We start from the raw sequence: 22,959 nt of genomic DNA, 5'->3' as shown, positions 1-22,959 counted from the left end.
CGATCCTTGGTCAGGGAACTAGATCCCACATGCCGCAACTAAGAGCCCGCATGCTACAGCTAAAGATCCTGCATGCCGCAATGAAGATCCCGCGTACCACAACTAACACCTGGCACAGCCAAATAAATAAATGAATATTTTTTTAAAAAGAGAGAGAACAGACCAAGCCTCAGTGGTAAAAGACTGAGGGCTTCCCCCGTCCCCAAAGATTAAGAACAAGACAAAGATGCCTGTTTTCACCACTGAAATGCCTGTTATTCGACACTGTACTGGACATTCTAGCCAGAAAAATTAAGCAAGAAAAAGAAATAAAAGGCATCCAAATTGGAAAGGAAGACATAAACTGTACTTAGATGATAAGATCCTATACATGGAGAATCACAAAGAATTCACACAAAAAATGTTAAAGTTAATAAACCAATCAATAAAGTTTCAAGGTACAAGATCAACACACAAAAATCAGTTGTGGGGCTTCCCTGGTGGTGCAGTGGTTGAGAGTCCGCCTGCCAATGCAGGGGACACGGGTTCGTGTCCCAGTCCGGGAAGATCCCACATGCCGCGGAGCGGATGGGCCCGTGAGCCATGGCCACTGAGCCTGCGCGTCCGGAGCCTGTGCTCCGCAACGGGAGAGGCCACAACAGTGAGAGGCCCACGTACCACAAAAAAAAAAAAAAAAATCAGTTGTGTTTCTATACACCCACAATGAGCAATCTAGAAAAGAAATTAAGAAAACAATTCCATTTACAATAGCACACAAAAGAGCATGAGCTGTGGAGCCAGTGTTGCTACTTACTATGTGTCTTAGTTCACTGGGGCCACTATAACAAAATGTCATAGACTGAGTAGCTTATAAACAACAGAAATTTATTTCTCATGGTTCTAGAAGCTGGAAATTCCAAGATCAATGCACCAGCAGATATGGTATCTGGTGAGAACCCACTTCCTGGTTCACAGATGGTCATCTTTTTGCTGTATCCTCACATGGCAGAAGAGGTGAAGTTTTTCTGGGGCCTCTTTTATAAGGGCACTAATCCCATTCGTAAGGGCTCCACCTTCATGACCTATTCACTTCCCAAAGGCCCCAGCTCCTCATACAAACGCATAGGGGTTAGGTTTCAACTTATGAATTTGGGGGGTCTCAAACATTCAGTCTATAGCACGATGTGAACTTGGGCACACTTTCTCTGTGCCACAGTTTGTTCAGCTATAAGGTGGGGGTAACACTGTAGCTTCTTTACAGGATTATTTTTGGGGAGGTTAGGATTGAAAGAGTTAATATTTATTATTTATATACATTTAGAAGAGTGCTTGGCATGTAGTAAAAGCTATATCAAGATTATCAAAAATGTTTATAAGTGGGAAAAATGAACAAAAGTTCCATTTAAATATCCATCAGTAAGAGACCAGCTGGCAAATTCTCACAATTCACTTCTTAGGCTGAACCATATGAAATTGCCAATATTCTACTGTTTTGGTCTACAAAATGGGCAATTTCATATGTTCCAACCTGAATACTAGAATACTCCATAACTATTCAAAGTGGTTACATATCACAGATCTATCTTTATCATATATTTATCAATACTGTTGTGGAAAGAGTTAATAACATATTATTGAGTAAAAACAGCAGGTTACATAATAGCATGTAGAGCGTGGCCATGTTTGTGTGTCTAGGTGGGGGCATAAAGAGACATCTGGAAGATACTCTCAAAGTTTCAACAGTGAAAACCTCTGGGAGGGAGAACGTTGGAACCTTTTCATGTTCTTTGTGCTTTTCTGTGAAACTTCCACTTTTACAACAGCAAAAAGGATTCTCTTAAAAAATGTGGCTTATAAGACCTGAACTCGGGGCTCCTACTGCTTGCTACCTAATTAGGGCATAGGGCATTGGCTTATCACCACCCTCAAGTGGAATATTCTACTTCTCTCACCAAAGTTTTAGACAACACTAGTTTTTTGGGTTTTGTTTCCTAGATGATATAACATAACATTGGTTAATATGGGTTTAGAGTTATTTAAAATTTTGGGCCTCTAAGATAAACCTCTGCCAATCTGGGTGGTCCACGGCCTGTATTTGCATAACTGAGTTTTGGAGCTCAATGCCTTTACATGTATCCATTATTTTTCCTCTATCTGGTAAACGTTAACTAATAGGCTAGGACTCACTCTCTGCTCTCCATACAGTAGGATGCGTAGAAAGTATTGTGTTCTGTAGTAGGCGTTTTTTGAATGAGGGGGACATAGTTTGGGAAGTATGAAAAGGAAGGGTTTTCCAGGTATACTAGATGGTGGAGAAGAAGTGCCATAGTCAAAGGGTATTAGAAGGGCAGGTGATGTCTTAGCCAAGCTGTGGCTAACAAGAAACTGAACCCTCTCACTAGCTAGCTCAAGGAAAGGCGGGGCAGAGTAGAACAGGCTGAATAATGCCTCCCCACCCCACACCAAAATCTCCATGTCCTAATCTCTGGAACTTGTGAATATGTCACCTTCTGTGGCAAAAGGAACTTTGCAGATGTGATTAAGTTCAAGGTCTCGAGATGGACAGATTATTCTTGATTATCTGAGTGGCCCCAGTGTGATCACAAGAGTCCCTATAAAGGGGAGGCAAGAGGGTCAAAATCAAAAAAAGGAGATGTGACAAGAGGAGCTGAGGTTGGAGCGATACAGCTGCGAGCCCAAGGCAGTCTCCAGAAGCTGGAAGAGATGAGAACAGACTCTCTAGTGGAGCTCCAGAAGGGACCAGGCCTGCCATCACCCTGATTTTAGTCCTGTAAGAATGATTTTAGGCATCTGACCCCCAAAACTAAGAGAAAATTTTTCTGTTATTTTAAGTCACTAAGTTCATGGTGGTTTGTTACAGCAGCAATGGGAAACTAACACAACCGGCATTTAATTTGCCTTGGGGATGCAGGCTCTCCTCCACTTTCTTCTCAGTGCATCTCTGGCTGCCCCTGGCCCTTTGCTGACCTCTGCCTACAGCTGAATGGATCAGGGTTGGACATAATCAGATTCTTCTCTTGGGATTTTAAATACAAGACACAGAGGATGCAGGCTCAACTTCTCCATGAGGCGCAGAGGGTCCAGGACCAATGGTTCTCTTGGGGGCCCACGAAAATATCTATTGGTCCCTGGGGTAAGCGTCAGTTAACCGGATGGAAGGGTAGCTCACTTTCAGGTCACATCCTTTCACTCTAGTGTTACCTTTGTTCAGTGAGCTCTGTGAGGGCAAGTCAGGCTTTGCTGAGAGGCACTTCCTCCTCGTGGTGCTTTGAGGACTCTCTTACCATGGCATATAGTCAATTCCCCCTGAGGTGCCAGCATACGTCTGTGAAAGTTGTTCTCATTGAAAACGTGTGGACTGGGACTCTGAAGAAGCTCTTCACAGTGGGCACCTTGCTCTACATCTGGTGAGTCAGGTTCAGGGGGCCACTGAGGACTCTCCGGGCTGACCTCACTCTCCATCCTTCCCTCCCCTGCCCCTCTACAGCTCTCCTCTTCAGCCAGCCTGGCCTGTGAGGACCCAGGCTTCTATCACATTCATTCTCTTCCACCTTCCCAGACTCTTCAGCTTTCCTCTCCCCCATCTCTACTCATCCTACAAGGCCCGGCTGAATCCCCAGCTGCCCTGTTTGCTCCAGGGACCAGTGGTTTTGCCCTCTTCAGAATGCAGAGAATAGTAGCTTCTTAGAGCCAAAAGGTCATAGGGATTAGGGAGCCAGGCAGTTATCCCCTCATTCAGGGACTCAATCCACAGCCCAGAGAGGGGGCATGGCTTGTCTGAGTCACCAAGCAGGTCAGGAGAGAGCTGCTGGGACAGTCATTAGAATGTTCTTTCCATAGGGCAGGATACTGCAAACTCTTTCTTTTCCTTTGACGCATCTCTGAAGCATTTTAATTCTTTTTTTTTTTTTTTTTTTTTTTGCGGTACGCGGGCCTCTCACTGTTGTGGCCTCTCCCGTTGCGGAGCACAGGCTATATGTCTATATCTATAAAAAATATTTTTTCCTTTTTTAATTTAATTTTTTTATATACAGCAGGTTCTTATTAGTCATCCATTTTATACACATCAGTGTATACATGTCAATCCCAATCTCCCAATTCATCACACCACCCCCCCACCCCCCGCTGCTTTCCCCCCTCGGTGTCCATATGTCTTTTTCTCTACCTCTGTGTCTCAATTTCTGCTCTGCAAAATGGTTCATCTGTACCATTTTCTAGGTTCCACATATATGCGTTAATACATGTTATTTGTTTTTCTCTTTCTGACTTACTTCACTCTGTATGACAGTCTTTAGATACATCCACGTCTCTACAAATGACTCAATTTCGTTCCTTTTTATGGCTGAGTAATATTCCATTGTATACAGGTACCACAACTTCTTTATCCAGTCGTCTGTTGATGGGCATTTAGGTTGCTTCCATGACCTGGCTATTGTAAATACTGCTGCAATGAACATTGGGGTACATGTGTCTTTTTGAATTATGGCTTTCTCTGGGTATATGCCCTGTAGTGGAATTGCTCGGTCATATGGTAATTCTATTTTTAGTTTTTTAAGGAACCTCCATACTGTTCCCCATAGTGGCTGTATCAATTTACATTCCCACCAACAGTGCAAGAGGGTTCCCTTTTCTCCACACCCTCTCCAGCATTTGTCGTTTGTAGATTTTCTGATGCTGCCCATTCTAACTGGTGTAAGGTGATACCTCATTGTAGTTTTTTTTTTTTAAACCCACGTTTGTTTATTTATTTATTTTTTGGGGCTGTGTTGGGTCTTCATTTCTCTGCACGGGCTTTCTCTAGTTGTGGCAAGTGGGGGTCACTCTTCATCATGGTGCACGGGCCTCTCACTATTGCTGCCTCTCTTGTTGTGGAGCACAGGCTCCAGATGCGCAGGCTCAGTAGTTGTGGCTCACGGGCCTACTTGCTCCGCGGCATGTGGGATCTTCCCAGACCAGGGCTCAAACGTGTGTCCCCTGCATTAGCAGGCAGATTCTCAAGCACTGCACCACCAGGGAAGTCCCTCATTGTAGTTTTGATTTGCATTTCTCTAATAATTAGTGATGTTGAGCAGCTTTTCATGTGCTTCTTGACCATCTGTATGTCTTCTTTGGGAAAATGTCTATTTAGGTCTTCTGCCCATTTTTGGATTGGGTTGTTTGTTTTTTTAATATTGAGCTGCATGAGCTGTTTATATATTTTGGAGATTAATCCTTTCTCCGATGATTCATTTGCAAATATTTTCTCCCATTCTGAGAGTTGTCTTTTCGTCTTATTTATGGTTTCCTTTGCTGTGCAAAAGCTTTGAAGTTTCATTTGGTCCCATTTGTTTATTTTTGTTTTTATTTCCATTACTCTAGGATGTGGATCAAAAAAGATCTTGCTGTGATTTATGTCAAAGAGTGTTCTTCCTATGTTTTCCTCTAAGAGTTTTATAGTGTCCAGTCTTACATTTAGGTCTATAATCCACTTTGAGTTTATTTTTGTGTATGGTGTTAGGGAGTGTTCTAAGTTCACTCTTTTACATATAGCTGTCCAGTTTTCCCAGCACCACTTATTGAAGAGACTGTCTTTTCTCCATTGTATATCCTTGCCTCCTTTGTCATAGATTAGTTGACCATAGGTGCGTGGGTTTATCTATGGGCTTTCTATCTCGTTCCATCGATCTATATTTCTGTTTTTGTGCTAGTACCATATTGTCTTGATTACTGTAGCTTTGTAGTATAGTCTGAAGTCAGGAAGTCTGATTCCTCCAGGACTGCTTTTTTCCCTCAAGACTGCTTTGGCTATTCGGGGTCTTTTGTGTCTCCATACGGATTTTAAGATTTTTTGTTCTAGTTCTGTAAAAAATGCCATTGGTAATTTGATAGGGATTGCATTGAATCTGTAGATTGCTTTGGGTAGTATAGTCATTTTCACAATATTGATTCTTTCAATCCAAGAACATTGTATATCTCTCCATCTATTGGTATCATCTTTCACTTCTTTCATCAATATCTTATAGTTTTGTGCATACAGGTCTTTTGTCTCCCTAGGTAGGTTTATTCCTAGGTATTTTATTCTTTTTGTTGCAATGGTAAATGGGAGTGTTTCCTTAATTTCTCTTTCAGATTTTTCATCATTAATGTATAGGAATGCAAGAGATTTCTGTGCGTTAGTTTTGTATCCTGCAACTTTACCAAATTCATTGATTAGCTCTAGTAGTTTTCTGGTGGCATCTTTAGGATTCTCTATGTATAGTATCATGTCATCTTCAAACAGTGACAGTTTTACTTCTTCTTTTCCGATTTGTATTCCTTTTATTTCTTTTTCTTCTCTGATTGCCGTGGCTATGACTTCCAAAACTATGTTGAATAATAGTGGTGAGAGTGGACATCCTTGTCTTGTTCCTGATCTTAGAGGAAATGCTTTCAGTTTTTCACCATTGAGAATGATGTTTGCTGTGGGTTTGTCGTATATGGCCTTTATTATGTTGAAGTAGGTTCCCTCTATGCCCACTTTCTGGAGAGTTTTTATCATAAATGGGTGTTGAATTTTGTCAAAAGCTTTTTCTGCATCTATTGAGATGATCATATGGTTTTTATTCTTCAATTTGTTAATATGGTTTATCACATTGATTGATTTGCGTATATTGAAGAATCCTTGCATCCCTGGGATAAATCCCACTTGATCATGGTGTATGATCCTTGTAATGTGTTGTTGGATTCTGTTTGCTAGTATTTTGTTGAGGCTTTTTTCATCTATATTCATCAGTGATATTGGCCTGTAATTTTCTTTTTTTGTAGTATCTTTGTCTGGTTTTGGTATCAGGGTGATGGTGGCCTCCTAGAATGAGTTTGGGAGTGTTCCTTCCTCTGCAATTTTTTGGAAGAGTTTGAGAAGGATGGGTGTTAGCTCTTCTCTAAATATTTGATAGAATTCACCTGTGAAGCCATCTGGTCTTGGACATTTGTTTGTTGGAAGATTTTTAATCACAGTTTCAATTTCATTACTTGTGATTGGTCTGTTCATGTTTTCTGTTTCTTCCTGGTTCAGTCTTGGAAGGTAATATCTTTCTAAGAATTTGTCTGTTTCTTCCAGGTTGTCCATTTTATTGGCATAGAGTTGCTTGTAGTAGTCTCTTAGGATGCTTTGTATTCCTGCAGTGTCTGTTGTAACTTCTCTTTCATTTCTAATTTTATTGATTTGAGCCCTCTCCCTCTTTTTCTTGATGAGTCTGGCTAATGGTTTCTCAATTTTGTTTATCTTCTCAAAGAACCAGTTTTTAGTTTTATTGATCTTTGCTACTGTTTTCTTTGTTTCTATTTCATTTATTTCTGCTCTGATCTTTATGATTTCTTTTCTTCTGCTAACTTTGGCTTTTGTTTGTTCTTCTTTCTCTAGTTCCTTTAGGTGTAACTTTAGATTGTTTATTTGAGATTTTCTTGTTTCTTGAGGTAGGCTTGTATAGCTATAAACTTCCCTCTTCAAACTCCTTTTGCTGCATCCCATAGGTTTTGGATCATTGTGTTTTCATTGTCATTTGTCTCTAGGTTTTTTTTTTTTTTTTTTTTTTTTTGCGGTACGAGGGCCTCTCACTGTTGTGGCCTCTCCCGTTGCGGAGCACAGGCTCCGGACGTGCAGGCTCAGCGGCCATGGCTCACGGGCCCAGCCGCTGTGCGGCATGTGGGATCTTCCCGGACCGGGGCACGAACCCGCGTCCCCCGCATCGGCAGGCGAACTCTCAACCACTGCGCCACCAGGGAAGCCCTCTAGGTATTTTTTTAATTTCCTCTTTGATTTCTTCAGTGATCTCTTGGTTATTTAGTAATGTATGTCTAGCCTCCATGTGTTTGTGTTTTTTACGTTTTTTTCCCTGTAATTGATTTCTAATCTCATAGCATTGTGGTCAGAAAAGATGCTTGATATGATTTCAATTTTCTTAAATTTACTGAGGCTTGATTTGTGACCCAGGATGTGACCTATCCTGGAGAATGTTCCATGCGCACTTGAGAAGAAAGTGTAATCTGCTGTTTTTGGATGGAATGTCCTATAAATATCAAATAAACCTATCTGGCCTATTGGGTCATTTAAAGCTTGTGTTTCCTTATTAATTTTCTGTTTGGATGATCTGTTCATTGGTGTAAGTAAGGTGTTAAAGTCCCCCACTATTACTGTGTTACTGTTGATTTCTTCTTTTATAGCTGTTAGCATTTGCCTTATGTATTGAGGTGCTCCTATGTTGGGTGCATATATATTTATAATTGTTATATCTTCTCTTGGATTGATCCCTTGATCATTATGTAGTGTCCTTCCTTGTCTCTTGTACTATTCTTTATTTGAAAGTCTATTTCATCTGATAGGAGTATTGCTACTACAGCTTTCTTTTGATTTCCATTTGCATGGAATATCTTTTTCCATCCCCTCACTTTCAGTCTGTATGTGTCCCTAGGTCGAAGTGGGTCTCTTGTAGACAGCATATATATGGGTCTTGTTTTTGTATCCATTCAGCAAGCCTGTGTCTTTTGGTTGGAGCATTTAATCCATTCACATTTAAGGTAGTTATTGATATGTATGTTCTTATTACCATTTTCTTAATTATTTTGGGTTTGTTTTTGTAGGTCCTTTTCTTGTCTTGTGTTTCCCACTTAGAGAAGTTCCTTTAGCATTTGTTGTAGAGCTGGTTTGGTGGTGCTGAATTCTTTTAGCTTTTGCTTGTCTGTAAAGCTTTTGATTTCTCCATCGAATCTGAATGAGATCCTTGCTGGGTAGAGTAATCTTGGTTGTAGGTTCTTCCCTTTCATCACTTTAAGTATATCATGCCACTCCCTTCTGGCTTGTAGAGTTTCTGCTGAGAAATCAGCTGTTAACCTTATGGGAGTTCCCTTGTATGTTATTTGTCATTTTTCCTTTGCTGCTTTCAATAACTTTTCTTTGTGATTAATTTTTGCCAATTTGATTACTATGTTTCTCAGTGTGTTTCTCCTTGGGTTTATCCTGTATGGGACTCTCTGTGCTTCCTGGACTTGGGTGGCTATTTCCTTTCCCATGTTAGGGAAGTTTTCGACTCTAATCTCTTCAAATATTTTCTCTGGTCCTTTCTCTCTTTCTTCTCCTTCTGGGACCCCTATAATGCGAATGTTGTTGCATTTAATGTTGTCCCAGAGGTCTCTTAGGCTGTCTTTATTTCTTTTCATTCTTTTTTCTTTATTCTGTTCCGCAGCAGTGAATTCCACCATTCTGTCTTCCAGGTCACTTATCTGTTCCTCTGCCTCCGTTATTCTTCTATTGATTCCTTCTAGTGTAGTTTTCATTTCAGTTATTGTATTGTTCCTCTCTGTTTGTTTGTTCTTTAATTCTTCTAGGTCTTTGTTAAACATTTCTTGCATCTTCTCGATCTTTGCCTCCTTCTTTTTCTGAGGTCCCGGATCATCTTCACTATCATTGTTCTGAATTCTTTTTCTGGATGATTGCCTATCTCCATTTCATTTAGTTGTTTTTCTGGGGTTTTATCTTGTTCCTTCATCTGGTACATAGCTCTCTGCCTTTTCATCTTGTCTATCTTTCTGTGAATGTGGTTTTTGTTCCACAGGCTGCAGGATTGTAGTTCTTGCTTCTGCTCTCTGCTCTCTGATGGATGAGGGTATCTAAGAGGCTTGTGGAAGTTTCCTGTTTTCCTTTTTTAATTTAGATGAAATTCATAGAACATAAAAATTAACAATTTTAAAGTGAACAAGTCAGTGGCATTTAGTGCCTTCACAATGCTGTGCAACCACCACCTCTATCTAGTTCCAAAACATTTTTATCACCCAAAACGCAAACTTCAGTATGCAGTTACTTCCAATTTACCCCTTCCCCCAGCCCCTGGCAGCCATAAATCCACTCTCTGTCTCAATGTATTTACCTATTCTGGACATTTCATATAAGTGGAATCATACACTAAGTGGCTTTTTGTGTCTGTCTTCTTTCACTTGGCACAATGTTTTTTGAGGTTCATCCACAGTATAGCATGTGCATCTTTTCCTTCCTTTCTGTGGGTAGATAATATTCCATTGTTTGGATAGACCACTTTTGTTTACCCATTCATCTTTTAATGAACATTTTGATTGTTTCCACCTTTTGACTATGGTGAATAGTGTTGCTATGAATATGCGTGGACAGGTATTTGTTTATGTATATAATGTTTTTTGAATTTCTTTAAACTTTATCTCATTGTATGGCATGCTTTGTTTACTCAATATTATGTTATTTCCATATGGATACAAGCAGCTCTCCATTCATTTTCACTGTTGCAGAACATCCCATTGGATGAATCCAACAATTTACTCACCCATTCAATGTTCAAGGACATTTAGGTTATTTCCAGTTTTCCCTATTACAAATAGTACAGCTTTATACTTTCTTGTATATGACTCCCTGGGCACATGTTTGAGGGTTTCTCTGGGGCATATACCTATGAGTGGAATTGTTGGGGTGTGGGGAATGCATTTCAAACGTACAGTACTTCATATCGCCAAGTGTGACCTGTCTTTCCGTGAGTGTCCCAGGGGTCCTCAACCCTGGCAGTGCATTAGAATCAACTTTAGAAAAATATATAGGTACCTGGATAACTCTCCAGACTTTCTGAATCAGAGTTTCCAGGGATAAGGCTGGGGAGCTGCAAGTTTGAAAGCTCCCTAAGTAATTATACTGTACAGCCAAGGTTGAGAACAGCTGGCACCAAGCCTTGGCCCACTGTGTCTTGGTTTCCCAATGTCAGCTCATAGAGGGCAGCCATTGGCTTAGACTTCCGAATATCATTCAGATATCAGAGGCTGAGCAGAGGCAAGAGACCAAAATAGGTACCTGCCAAATGAATAAACAAAGCATTTAAAATAAACTCTTAAGGGACTTTCCTGGCAGTCCAGTGGTTAAGACTCCATGCTTCCACTGCATGGGGGTGTGGGTTCGATCCCTGGTCAGGGAACTAGGATCCCATGTGCCACGCAGCATGGCCAAAAAAACCCCAAAAATACAAAATAAAATAAACTCAATTATTCAGGGCAATGGGAGACAGGGAAAACAGATAAATGGGGATGGAATCTACCATTTTTAGTTATCAATTCCACTTTCTCTCTCTCTTCCCCCACCATATAATTTAGATTCATATTCTAAAGAAGATATTAATAGCTAATGAATGGATCAAAAGGCAGGAAACCAGAGGCAGAGCCACATGATGCATGAACAAGTACAGTACATGGTTAAGAGGTCTGGCTCTGGGCTATAAGGTAGACCAATCAAGGACCTCAGTCCTGCCACGGACTACCTGTGTAACCTTGGGCAAGTTCCTTCACCTCTCTGAGCCCATTCCCTCATCTACAAAAGGGTGATGATTACAGTAACTATCTCCTATTGCTGCTGTGAGCATTAAAGGAGATGATGCATACAGAGCACGTGGCATGTACTAAGTGCTCAATAAAGGGTAGCTGCTATTATCAATATTATTTGTAAATCAGGTGGGTGTTTCTGGAAAACAGGAGGCTGACCTGCTGGACACACCCTTAAAAAGACGCTAATGTGTTACTGAGCCCCAAAACAAAGCTGGTGGACCAACCTAGGGTGGAATTTGGTATTTGAGAAGGCAACCTATAAATTAGGGTGTATATTAGGCAATATTAGAGGTTGGTATTGGGGCCAATAGTTTCTATGTAGTGAAAGCTTACTATGTACCAGATAGAGTGCTATGGAGTTTGCATGCATATCTCGTTCCATCCTCACAACAACCCTATGAGGTAGGTATGACTATTCTTCCCATTTTACAGGTAAGGAAAATGAGTCACAGAGAAGGCAAGTCACTTGCCCGAAGTCACCCAACAAAGCTAGGATTTTAATGGAGGCGACTTTTGGAACCTGCATCCAAAACCAATGCACTGTGCCTCCCTTGAGAAAACCATTGATGCTTTTCTGTGTCTGCCATTTAGCTTTGCTTTGGTGAATGACAAGCGGTACCAATGGAAAGAACCTGTTGTCAGTTCTGTGCATGCCAAGGTGAAAGGGATGGCAGAGGTGAAAAAGGAGATTATGGAGAATGGACTAAAGAAGGTAGTGTGGAATGTCTTCGACACGGCAGATTACACTGTCCCCTTGCAGGTGAGCACTTATCAGCATCCTCCCAGGACTCGTCCCTGGTCACTGTCCCCAGGACCTCACACCCCTCCCTGGGACCTAGAGCCTCACTCCAGAAAAACATTGGCCCCATTTAAAAAGCTCTGTAAAAATCCCAACTGAGAAAACCTAAAAATTGCAAAATTGGGTCAGATCCAGCAACTCGAAGGAGACGATTCTTTGCTTTATCAAGTCCTACAGGGTTTCTCAAAATAGCAGTGTGTCCTGGTGCATTGAAAACATGATTTGATTCACTCACACTTGATTTATATACAGATTTTCAAAAGCAGGGCCATCAAGTCAGCAAACTTTGCCTAGATCCAGAAAGGTAAAGAACTTTCTGCCTAGAGGGGACCAGCCCTTCTATATTGTTTGTGTGACATTTTATCAACAAAAATGTCTCCAGAAAAACACTCTTGGGTACAGTTTTTCACAAGGGAAAGGAAGGGTGTGGCTCACAGAGAAAGGGCATGAGATTGTCTCAATTTGCAAGAGGAGAAAATGAAAGTAGAATTCTCAGAAGGGAGAAACTGAAGTGAGGTTGAGAACAAAAAAGAACAGATGGGGGGCTGGAGGGACAAAAGGGCACGTTCGCAGCCCTTGGGAGCTGGAAAGCTTTTCGAAACCGTAAAAGCCAAGCTGCTATCCGTTTTTGTCTCTAACAGTGGGTCATTAAAACCTCCAGCTATGTCCCAGGTGGTGGGATGCCCTACTGCCCTTTCATTAAAGTCCTGGATAATCTGAACGGCGTTCTGATGGAGGTGACACCTCCACCTCCGCCTCCCCAGGTCTCTTGAATTTCAACTCAATGGCATTTTACTGTGTCCAAAAAATGAAAAGGCTGCTTTTGAGGCTGGAATGGAAAACCAGTGCTCAATCAATTTGAACTGTTCCTCTGCTCGCCCTAGGCTCAGCAGGGCGGCTCATCCAGCTTTTATATTAGGACTCAGGGCTGTCAAGCTGCTTCCAGACCCTGATTTCTACACTGAAACTTAGAAGAGTGGAAAGGTTCGCTCCCAGGCACTTAGCCAGCTGTATTACTATGATTAAGTAGTTCTGTTCTCAACGGCTTTACATTTGCCTTCTCTCCTTTTCCTCTGCAGGGGAACTCCTTTTTTGTGATGACCAACTTTCTCAAGAAAGAAGGCCAAGAGCAAGGGTTGTGTCCCGAGGTAAGATGTGATGGGCGATAAGAGGTCCTGGAGGAGACACAGGTCAGAGGAAATGGAAACTGACACCAGGCGTGTTTGGGAGCCTGCAAATATGTACTGAGCCTCTGCTTGCTACAAAGCAGGGGTGTAGATCTGGGCTGGGTGGAAAGGGTGAGAAGATGTTGTCGTTCTCCCTTTGTAACCACCAGATCTTGGTCTGTCCCCCTGGGTCTCCAGCTCCGGCACTAGGAGCCTGTGCAGCTCAAGGCCCGCTTTCTCCATCGCTCACTCCCTGTGCAGCTCATGACAACAGGGATCCTTGGCCTTTGCACAGCACCTCATGTTTCAGTGGCGCCTCACTTCAACTTTAGGGGGGTAACAGCATTCCCAGTCCCATTTTACAGGTCAGCACAAAGATCAGAGAGGTTCAGTGACCTCCCCAATGTCACACAGCTTTCTGGAGGCAGAGCCAAGCTTAGAATCCAGTTGTCCTCATTCACAGCTTCTGCCACGGTCCACTGTGAACTGCCTGCAGGGCCAGCCTGGGAATCACGTTTGATTTTTCAGCCCACTTCTTAGAGTTTTAGGCTCTATATCAGGTAGGAATGCTCCCATGTCTCTCGCCGTCACCACTACTAGTCTTTCCCAGACTGCATGGGTGGTAGTGTTGACGGCGGGACACATGGCTAGTGGGTGGTGGTGAAGGCGGGAGTGGGTGGTGGTGACGGTGGGAGACATGGGAGCATTGCCCTCTCCGTACTCTCCACCTTCCCCTACTTTTTCTGGAAAACTTTCTTCCCTATCAAAACATACTGGTCCTATTCTGTCCCATCCCAGTCCTGCTCTCTGCTCTGTAAAATGATAACTAGCTATTCTGATAAGTTTGTCTATAGCAAAATTTGTCTAGGCAACACACTCCTGCTGTTCCCCTCTCGAGTAACACATCTGTGCTTTACCAGGGACCGTCCCAACTGAGGGGCGCAACGCTGTGGCAACACTGAGCGGGTCCCCAGCCTGTGGGGAAGACCAGCCTTGCCTGTGGGTCTTGCTCGTCAGCCTACTCTGGTGACAAGGCCTAGATTTCTGAGTGTCTGAGAGATCAGGGTGGATAAGCTCTATCTCATTACAGTCTTTGGCGTCATTTCTACCTAAACTTGGAAACAAGCTAACATTCCCTTGGTGTCTATTTCAGTAACGTTCCCCTAAAAGGAGACCTCTCTATGTTTATCTTGCCCCCATCTCCCCTTAAATGTTCCTGCTACTCTAATGAAGTAGCAGGCGCCAGTCCAACTAAACACTCCCTCCCACCTCTCTTCCCAGCAGCATCCAAAATGGTATCCAGTTTGGGGCCAGTTTGCTTCCCTTTTGTCCCACACTCTGGAATTGCTACTCACACTCCACCCCTGTGGTACTTTGCACAGATGCTTTTCTTTTTTCTTTTTTTGGCTTGCTGCAGCTTGTGGGATTTTCATTCCCCAACCAGGGGTTGAACCCCTGCCCTCAGCAGTGAGAGCTCGGAGGGAAGTCCCTCACAGCACTTTTCAAGTTACTGAGACTGGTAAGGAAGATAGTTAGGGTAGCCCAGAGCCTGGATTTAGGAGCTAGACTGTAAATGGTTTAATACTTGACGTATTAGCTTTGTGACTTTGGGCAGGTAACTTCACCACTCTGTGCCTTGATATGTTCATTTGCAAAATGGGGCTAATTACAAACCTAGCTCTTAGGATTTTTGAAACAAATGAGCAAATCTCTGTGACAGGCTGGAAACAAGGCATGATACATTGTAAGCACTCGATAAATGCGAGCTGTGATGGTTCAAATGACAAGTTACTCTTTCTCAGACAGGATGTCACTCAGACTGACTGGAACTCAAAGAGCAGCCCAGAGAACACGATGTAACTCTTGGGATTTTAACCTGTGACCCAAGCTGGTTTGGTTGCTCTAATGGGATATTCGCCTCCTCTTTTTGCAAACTGACACCCACCCTAACTCTGATCAGGAGGTGGAAGTCAAGGACAGGGCTTGACTCAGTAAATATGGTCAAACCCCAGCTATACACCAAAATGAAGAGACATTGGTTAGAATTATCTATTGCTGCATAACAAACTACCCTGAACCTGGTGGACTTAAAGCAACAAGCATTTTACGAGCTCTCATAGTTCAGTGGTTGACTGAGCTTAGCTGAGCAGTTCTGCTGATCTGGGGATCTGCATGGGATCTCTCACGACGCTGCACTCAGATAGCGGCTGGGGCTAGCACCATTCGGAGGCTCAGCTGGGGTACCGGGATGGCTGGCCTTCTCTTCCTCTCTGGGGACTCTCAAGGCTTCTCCTCCTTTCAGAGTCTCTCCGCATAGTCCTTCTAAGCTTCCTCATAGAAGCTCAGGTTCCCCCAAACCAAAAGAAGCTTCCAGGCCTCCCAGGCTCAGTACTAGGGCTGACACAGCATTACTTTCACTGCCTTCTGTTGGTTATTTGGTCAGAGCCAGCCCAGCTTCAAAGGGAAGGGGAAACCCTCTACCTCCCAATGGCAAGAGTGACAAAGAATTTGTGGCCATCGTCAACGCATGTGACAACCACAGAAAGAGATGATTAAAATGTCTTTTTAAAAAATATTTATTTATTTATTATTTATTTATTTGGTTGCACTGGGTCTTAGTTGCGGCTCGCCAGCTCCTTAGTTGCAGCATGCAAACTCTTAGTTGCAGCATGAGTGTGGGATCTAGTTCCCTGACCAGGGATCAAACCCAGGCCCCCTGCACTGGGAGCACAGAGTCTTATCCACTGCGCCACCAGGGAAGTCCCACGTCTTTATTTTCTTTTAATTTTGGAATTTCTTTTGGAGAGTAAAATAGAGTCAGTTTATCTTCTTTCCTGAGATTTCTTTCCAGTCAATAATCAAAACAACATAGCTTCCCATGAGCCACAGTAAATGATCATTTGTTCATTCATTCATTCATTCCACATTCATCAAGACCCACTATGTGTCAGGCACTCAGACTACAAAGATATGACCCAGGTCTTGTATTCAAACGGTTCATAGTGTAGTTGGGGGTCACAAGGGCAGCAAACCAAGGACAGGCTGGGTAACAGGAAGAAAGCAACTTGGGAAGAAAAGAGAACATGAAAGAGATTGAAAACTATAGGAAACATTCACTGAGCAAGAGCCATGTGCTAAACCCTTTCTCATCATAATTCATTTAATTTTCACAACAACCATATAAGACAAATCTGTTCATTCCCCTTTTACAGGTAAGGAAACTGAGGCTCAGAGAGGCAAAGTTACTTGGCTGAGGCCACTCAGCTAGAAAATGGTGCAGCTATTGCCGAACCTGGTTGTACCTGGGTCCAAGCCTGGGGCCTCCCCTGAAGCTCTGTAAAATTGCACAGAAGAGGCTATTTTCACAGAGGTTCTGGTTTCCCCAAGACGGGCCGGTAAACCTGGTCCCTGAAAAATGGGAAGCTGAGTATGCATAAACCAAGTCATCTCATTTTTCTTTTTTTTTTTTTGAAGGAAAAGTGCTTTTTTATTTTAATTTTATTTATTTTTTTAATTTTTATTAGTTTCTGCTTTATAACAAAGTGAATCAGTCATACATATACATCTGTTCCCAAATCCCTTCCCTCTTGCGTCTCCCTCCCTCCCACCCTCCCTATCCCACCCCTCCAGGCGGTCACCAAGCACCGAGCTGATCTCCCTGTGCTATGCGGCCGCTTCCCACTATCTATCTACCTTACGTTTGGTACTGTATATAGGTCCATGCCTCTCTCTCGCTTTGTCACAGCTTACCCTTCCCCCTCCCCATATCCACAAGTCCATTCTCAAGTAGATCTGTGTCTTTATTCCTGTTTTACCCCTAGGTTCTTCATGACATTTTTTTTTCTTAAATTCCATATATATGTGTTAGCATACAGTATTTGTCTTTCTCTTTCTGACTTACTTCACTCTGTCTGACAGACTCCAGGTCCATCCACCTCACTACAAATAACTCAGTTTCGTTTCTTTTTATGGCTGAGTAATATTCCATTGTATATATGTGCCACATCTTCTTTCTCCATTCATCTGATGATGGACACTTAGGTTGCTTCCATGTCCTGGCTATTGTAAATAGAGCTGCAATGAACATTTTGGTACATGTCTCTTTTTGAATTATGGTTTTCTCAGGGTATATGCCCAGGAGTGGGATTGCTGGGTCACATGGTAGTTCTACATCTCATTTTTCTTTTCCTCATTCTGTCCTCAGCTCTTATTGAAAGCTGACTGACCTCATTTCCTTAGGCCAGGAGAGAGTGCTGGCTGGAGTCCTTTATTTCCACATTTCCTGCTGAGACTTTGTGCCTGTCTGCTTCACTTGGTTCTGCAGCCACAGGGCTGCTTGAACCAGGCGCCCTGCCCTCCAACACAAGGGCTGTCCCCGAAAGTGGCCCCTGTCATACGCTTCTTAGAAGTTCATTAATTTTTATTTTTTATTGAGATATAATTCACATACCATAAAATTCACCATTTTAAAGTGTACAAGTTAGTGGTTTTTGGTATATTCACCGAGCTGTGCAGCCATCATCACTATCAGTTTCCAGAACATTTTCATTATTCCAAAATGAAACCTCATACCCATTAGCAGTCACTCCCATTCCCGCTTCCCTCAGCCCCTGCGACCACTGAGCACCCTTTTGTCCATGGATCTGCCTGTTCTGAACATTTCATATACACAGAATCATACAATATGTGGTCTTTCGTATCTGGCTTCTTTCACTTAGCATCCATCATGTTTCAAGTTTCATCCACATTGTAGCATGTACCAGTACTTCATTCATTCCTATTTGTGGCCAGCCAAATAACATTCCATTGGATGAATGTACTAGATTTTAGTTGTCCATTCATCTACTGGTGGATATTTGGGCAGTTCCGTTTTTTTGGCATTATGTGCAAGTTTTTGTGTGGACATAGACATCTGCCCTTCTGTAGCGTAGGGACACACGATGCTTATTACCCACTACCTTGTCCTTCTCTCTGCAGTATCCCACCCGCGGGACGCTCTGTTCCTCTGACCAGGGTTGTAAAAAGGGATGGATGGGCCCAAAGAGCAAAGGTATGTTCTGTTTCTTTTCCTGAGACCCCGTGGGTGGATGGTCTGGAATCTTGGTGACATTCGAGATGCCCAGATTTTTAGCCTCTGGCTCTCAGCTGCCTTCGTCCACCCTCCCCAGGCCATGGATGAGCCTGTACCTGCCCCATGCCTCGACTTGGAACCCAGAGGACCAGCTGCTGACTATGAATGTGACTCTAACTCCCAGTGGGAGCAGCTCCTGAAAACCTCGCAGAATTCGCCCCTTCAGGGTTCTCATTGATAGAAAAACTGAATGGCCCATAGCATCATCTGAGTGTTCTAAGTGTTTCCTCTTGAATTTCCCCAAAGGTTGAAAAGGATGAATGTGTACCCCCAGGGCACCTGGGGACAGTATTAACCTGCAGAATTTCCAAAGCTCTTGTTTTAACTTAAGGTACACAATAAAAAAATTACCACAAAAAAGAAAAAGTAAAAACCATCATTGTTTATAACACACATGTACACAAAAAAGCATATGAATATTCAATTCCATCCCATAATACATATGCATTTGAGTTGGTGGAGAGGTCATTAATATTATTTACTATTTAACTTTCCCCTCAAAAAATTGTTAATGACACTGATACTCCAGGAAGATGTGCCATGCTTACTCCATGGCTCTGTACATCCTGGTACATGCTGTATACACCTAGAGGGACTCAGATGCCTGTTTAGAAGCCAAGCTCTAGTCCACTTATATGAGGCAAAAGAATATACCCTGTTCAGCTACCCCCTCAGCCATCTTTTCTTGCAAAGAAACCAAAAAAATCGAACGGCCTCCATGGTCTTTCTGTGTTCTCTTTGATCCTTTTTTGAAAAGCTTACTGTTCTATGTGTTGCTTGCTTGATTTTTCTTATGTAAGTTTGTGGTTTGGATGGGTTTCATGGAAACTGAAACTGCTTGGGTTGAAAAACAGAAATAGTCTCTTGCTTGAGTTGAGTGGAGTTTCCTCTCCCCGTTCTTTCATACCTGTGCTTCTACGACCCCTTGACCCCCACAGGAATCCAGACCGGCAGGTGTATAGAGTATAAAGGGAAGCAGAAGACCTGTGAAGTCTCCGCCTGGTGTCCCGTGGAGGCAGTGGAAAAGGCCCCAGAGTGAGTTGTAGGGAGGGGACAGACACGGTGGCCCTCAGCTCTGAGCAGATGAGGTTCCGCCAGGCACTGTTCCGACTTCCCTTCTCGGCACCGTCCCCCCAAGTCCCAGGTCTTACTGGCTTGGTGGCTCCTGTGCCAGGCACACTAGTGGTCTCTGGGAGGTCCCTGATAGTTGTTAAAATACTGAAATCATTCCATACCAACTGGTAAATAGCTAATACCTTCAGCACCCCTGGGTGCCCCTGTCCCTTGGCTGTCCCAGTACCTTCCAGGGCACCCCCAGATACCTCCTCCAGTGCTACAGCAGGATCCTTTCGGATTGCCAGTGTCTGTACTGAGTGATTAAGGAAGAGAAGGTGGGAGGGAGGGAGGGGAAAAAGGAAAAAAGAAGGAAGAGGAAGGGAAGGGAGAAGAAAAGGAAGGAAAAGGAATGGAAGGGGAGGGAAGTTTTCTTAAGTTAAATGTTCACAGTGACATACAGATTTGGTGGTCCCCTGTATTGACTCTTCTCTTTAACACAAAAGGTCAGGCCTAGAAGGCAGAACTTGATGTTAAATCTCAGAAACCACTGGGAGGGCTGCATTTCAGCAGAGAATAAGGAGAGCTGGATTCACATCCTGGCTTTAACACATCCTTGCTGTGTGACCTTGAACAAGCGGCTAACCTCTTTGAGCTTCAGTTTCCTTGTCTTTAAAATGAGGGTAATAGGACTTCCCTGGTGGTCCAGTGGTTAAGACTCCGAGCTTCCAATGCAGGGGGGCACGGGTTCAATCCCCGGTTGGGGAACTAAGATCCCACGTGCCGCTCGGCGTGGCCAAAAAATTAAAAAATAAAATGAGGATAATAATTGCACCTACTTCACTGGGCTGTTGTGAGAATTAAGTGAGATAATACTTGTACAGTGATTGCAAAGTGAGCCCTGTGCTTGGCACACAGTAAATGCCCAATAACACACACACAAATGATCTGCCCCTAGACATGTGGTGGTTCTAGACCAGCACTGTCCAATGGAACTTTCCGCAATGACGGAAAGGTTCTGTACCTGCACCATCCAATATGGTAGCCACTAGCTACGTGTGGCTATTAAGCACCTGAAATGTGGTTACCACAACTGAACTCAATTTTTACTTTAATTTAAATAGTCACACATGCCACAAATGCCTAGGAGAAGCTGGACTATATTGGACAGTGCAGCTCAAGACAAATGTGACTCAGCGCCACACTATCAGCATCTATGGGGCAAAGAGAAGACTTCCCCACACTGACTTTTTAGAAGGTTCAGGCAAAAGTTTCCTACGTCAGGATGGGAAGCACTAGGCAGTATCAGCCCGTCTGGCCCTCAATCGTTCATGGCACCACCCTGGTTCATTTGTAGGTCAGGGAAGTTTCTTTGTCACAGAATGAATGTTCAGGACCTGGGTGGGACATCAGCCTACATTCAAGGAGTCCCTCGTTCAAGGCAAGAGGCTTCTGGATTGCCTGTGGTTTTCAGTCCTGGCTCTGCCACCATTCATTCATCAGATAAATACTGTGTATCTCTAATGTTCTGGGCCCTGGGCTGCAATGTTACATGACCCTGGGCAAGTAACTCCCTGAACTTCAGTTTCTTAGATGTTATACGAATGGATTACTAAGATGATTCATTTAATTGTTCGTCCAACACATCCATTACCAGGTAGTAGGTGTTAGATATTTAGTTTACATGTAACCATACACAAGGGAGACAGTGCTAAATTTTTTGTAAAATACAAGAAGACCCAGATATGGAGCAGGTCCCAAGGCTCTTGCAATCTAACATTGGGTTGGCCAAAAAGTTCGTTTGGGTATTTTGTAACATCTTACAGAAAAACCCGAACGAACTTTTTGGCCAACCCAATAGAAGAGATAAGACACATGTACAGAGGGCTGTAATTCAGAATAGAAAATTATAAGTGTCATGAAAGAGGGATAAAGGGGATCCTGTAGTCCTTTGATTCTTAGAGTATTGCCCAGGAAGTGTGGGGTTTAGAATGTTCTAAAGGCAAAGGGTCTGGCATATAGCAGGCATCTGTCGTAAATAAGATTTCTTGTGTGTGCAAGTGACAAATATAACTTTAACTGGGGGGCTTCCCTGGTGGCACAGTGGTTAAGAATCCATCTGCCAATGCAGGGGACATGGGTTCGAGCCCTGGTCCGGGAAGAACCCGCATGCCATGGAGTCAAAAACACAAGCCAAAAATAAATAAATTAAAAAAAAAAACTTTAACGGGCTTCAGAAAAAAAGGACTGTTAATTTTTGGCTTGTGTTTTTGACTCATGTAAATGAGAAGTCCAGAAATACTAGCTTCAGGCATGGCTTGATCGAGGCTTTCAAATGATGTCTTAAGATTTTCTCTCTCTCTTCCTACACCTTCCTCCTCTCCCCAGCCCCTAACTATTCTTTCTTCCATTCTGGCTCTCCTTACACTGTGGTCTGGGGTGCTCCAGGTTTACACTGTCTTTGCTACTAATAATCCTAGAGAAAATGAGTTTTTCTTTTCCAACAGTTCCCACAAAAATCCTGTAATGTTTTCAGTGGCCTAAGGCATGTGACAATCTATGAACCGATCACTGCAGCCAAGGGGATTGGATTACACTGTTTAACCAGCTCTGGATCCCTTGCCCACCCTGGGAGCTGTAGGGATGGGCAGGAGATGAGAGTGGGCTGAGAGTGGAAGAGACCTGGCTTCCCCAAAGGGAGAAAATTAAGGTGCTACTGCCAAAGGGGGAATTGTTGCTGGACAGGCAAAAATTACAGTGTTCTCTATAGTTATATCTCCAATAGAGCCAAAGTTGGGCTCTGGAAGTCCTGGAATAAAAAGCAGATCATTCTTTTTTTTTTGGCTGCGTTGGGTATTCGTTGCTGCACGTGGGCTTTCTCTGGTTGCGGTGAGCGGGGGCCACTCTTCATTGCAGTGCGCGGGCTTCTCATTGCGGTGGCTTCTCTTGTTGCGGAGCATGGGCTCTAGGCGCACGGGCTTCGGCAGTTGTGGCTCGCGGGCTCTAGAGCGCAGGCTCAGTAGTTGTGGCGCACGGGCTTAGTTGCTCCGCAGCATGTGGGATCTTCCCGGACCAGGGATCAAACTCATGTCCCCTGCATTGGCAGGCAGATTCTTAACCACTGTGCCACCAGGGAAGTCCTTTTTCTTTTTAATATTTATTTATTTATTCAGATTGCGCTGGGTCTTAGTTATGGCAAGCGGGGTCCTTAGTTGTGGCATGCATGTGGGATCTAGTTCCCTGACCAGGGATCGAACCAGGGCTCCCTGCATTGGGAGCGCAGAGTCTTAACCACTATGCCACTAAGGAAGTCCCCCAAAGCAGATCATTCTTGATGTCCCCTTCCAAATACACTCCACATTTAGCCTGTGCTTCTCCCAATATACATCTGCCACCTACTCAGCCATGTCAGGCAACAGTGGTATCTTTTTATGGAGTCAGTTCTCTCCATCTTTAACAGATTG

The 22,959-nt window shown here is 43.3% G+C and overlaps 2 protein-coding genes across 3 annotated transcripts in view; one reads left to right on the top strand and one right to left on the bottom strand.

The window, feature by feature from the left end:
* IFT81 (intraflagellar transport 81) overlaps positions 1-22,959 on the bottom strand; it is a 200,573-nt gene that overhangs the window by 129,315 nt on the left and 48,299 nt on the right. The window lies entirely within an intron of this gene.
* P2RX7 (purinergic receptor P2X 7) overlaps positions 1-22,959 on the top strand; it is a 55,392-nt gene that overhangs the window by 9,310 nt on the left and 23,123 nt on the right. The window contains exons 2-5 of one of the 2 annotated variants that reach the window (XM_082641369.1): positions 11,938-12,058; positions 13,225-13,293; positions 18,289-18,361; positions 19,381-19,477. In XM_082641369.1, the coding sequence (XP_082497495.1) occupies positions 11,938-12,058; positions 13,225-13,293; positions 18,289-18,361; positions 19,381-19,477 (360 nt within the window). Of the gene's footprint in view, positions 1-11,937; positions 12,107-13,224; positions 13,294-18,288; positions 18,362-19,380; positions 19,478-22,959 lie in introns of both variants that reach the window. The other variant, XM_082641368.1, reaches the window with a different exon arrangement.

Source organism: Mesoplodon mirus, assembly GCF_964341445.2.
Source record: "Mesoplodon mirus genome assembly, chromosome: 13".
NCBI classification, from domain to species: Eukaryota; Metazoa; Chordata; class Mammalia; order Artiodactyla; family Ziphiidae; genus Mesoplodon; species Mesoplodon mirus.
The sequence above is the reverse complement of the archived record's forward strand: the minus strand, read 5'-3'. Positions and strand labels throughout refer to the sequence as shown.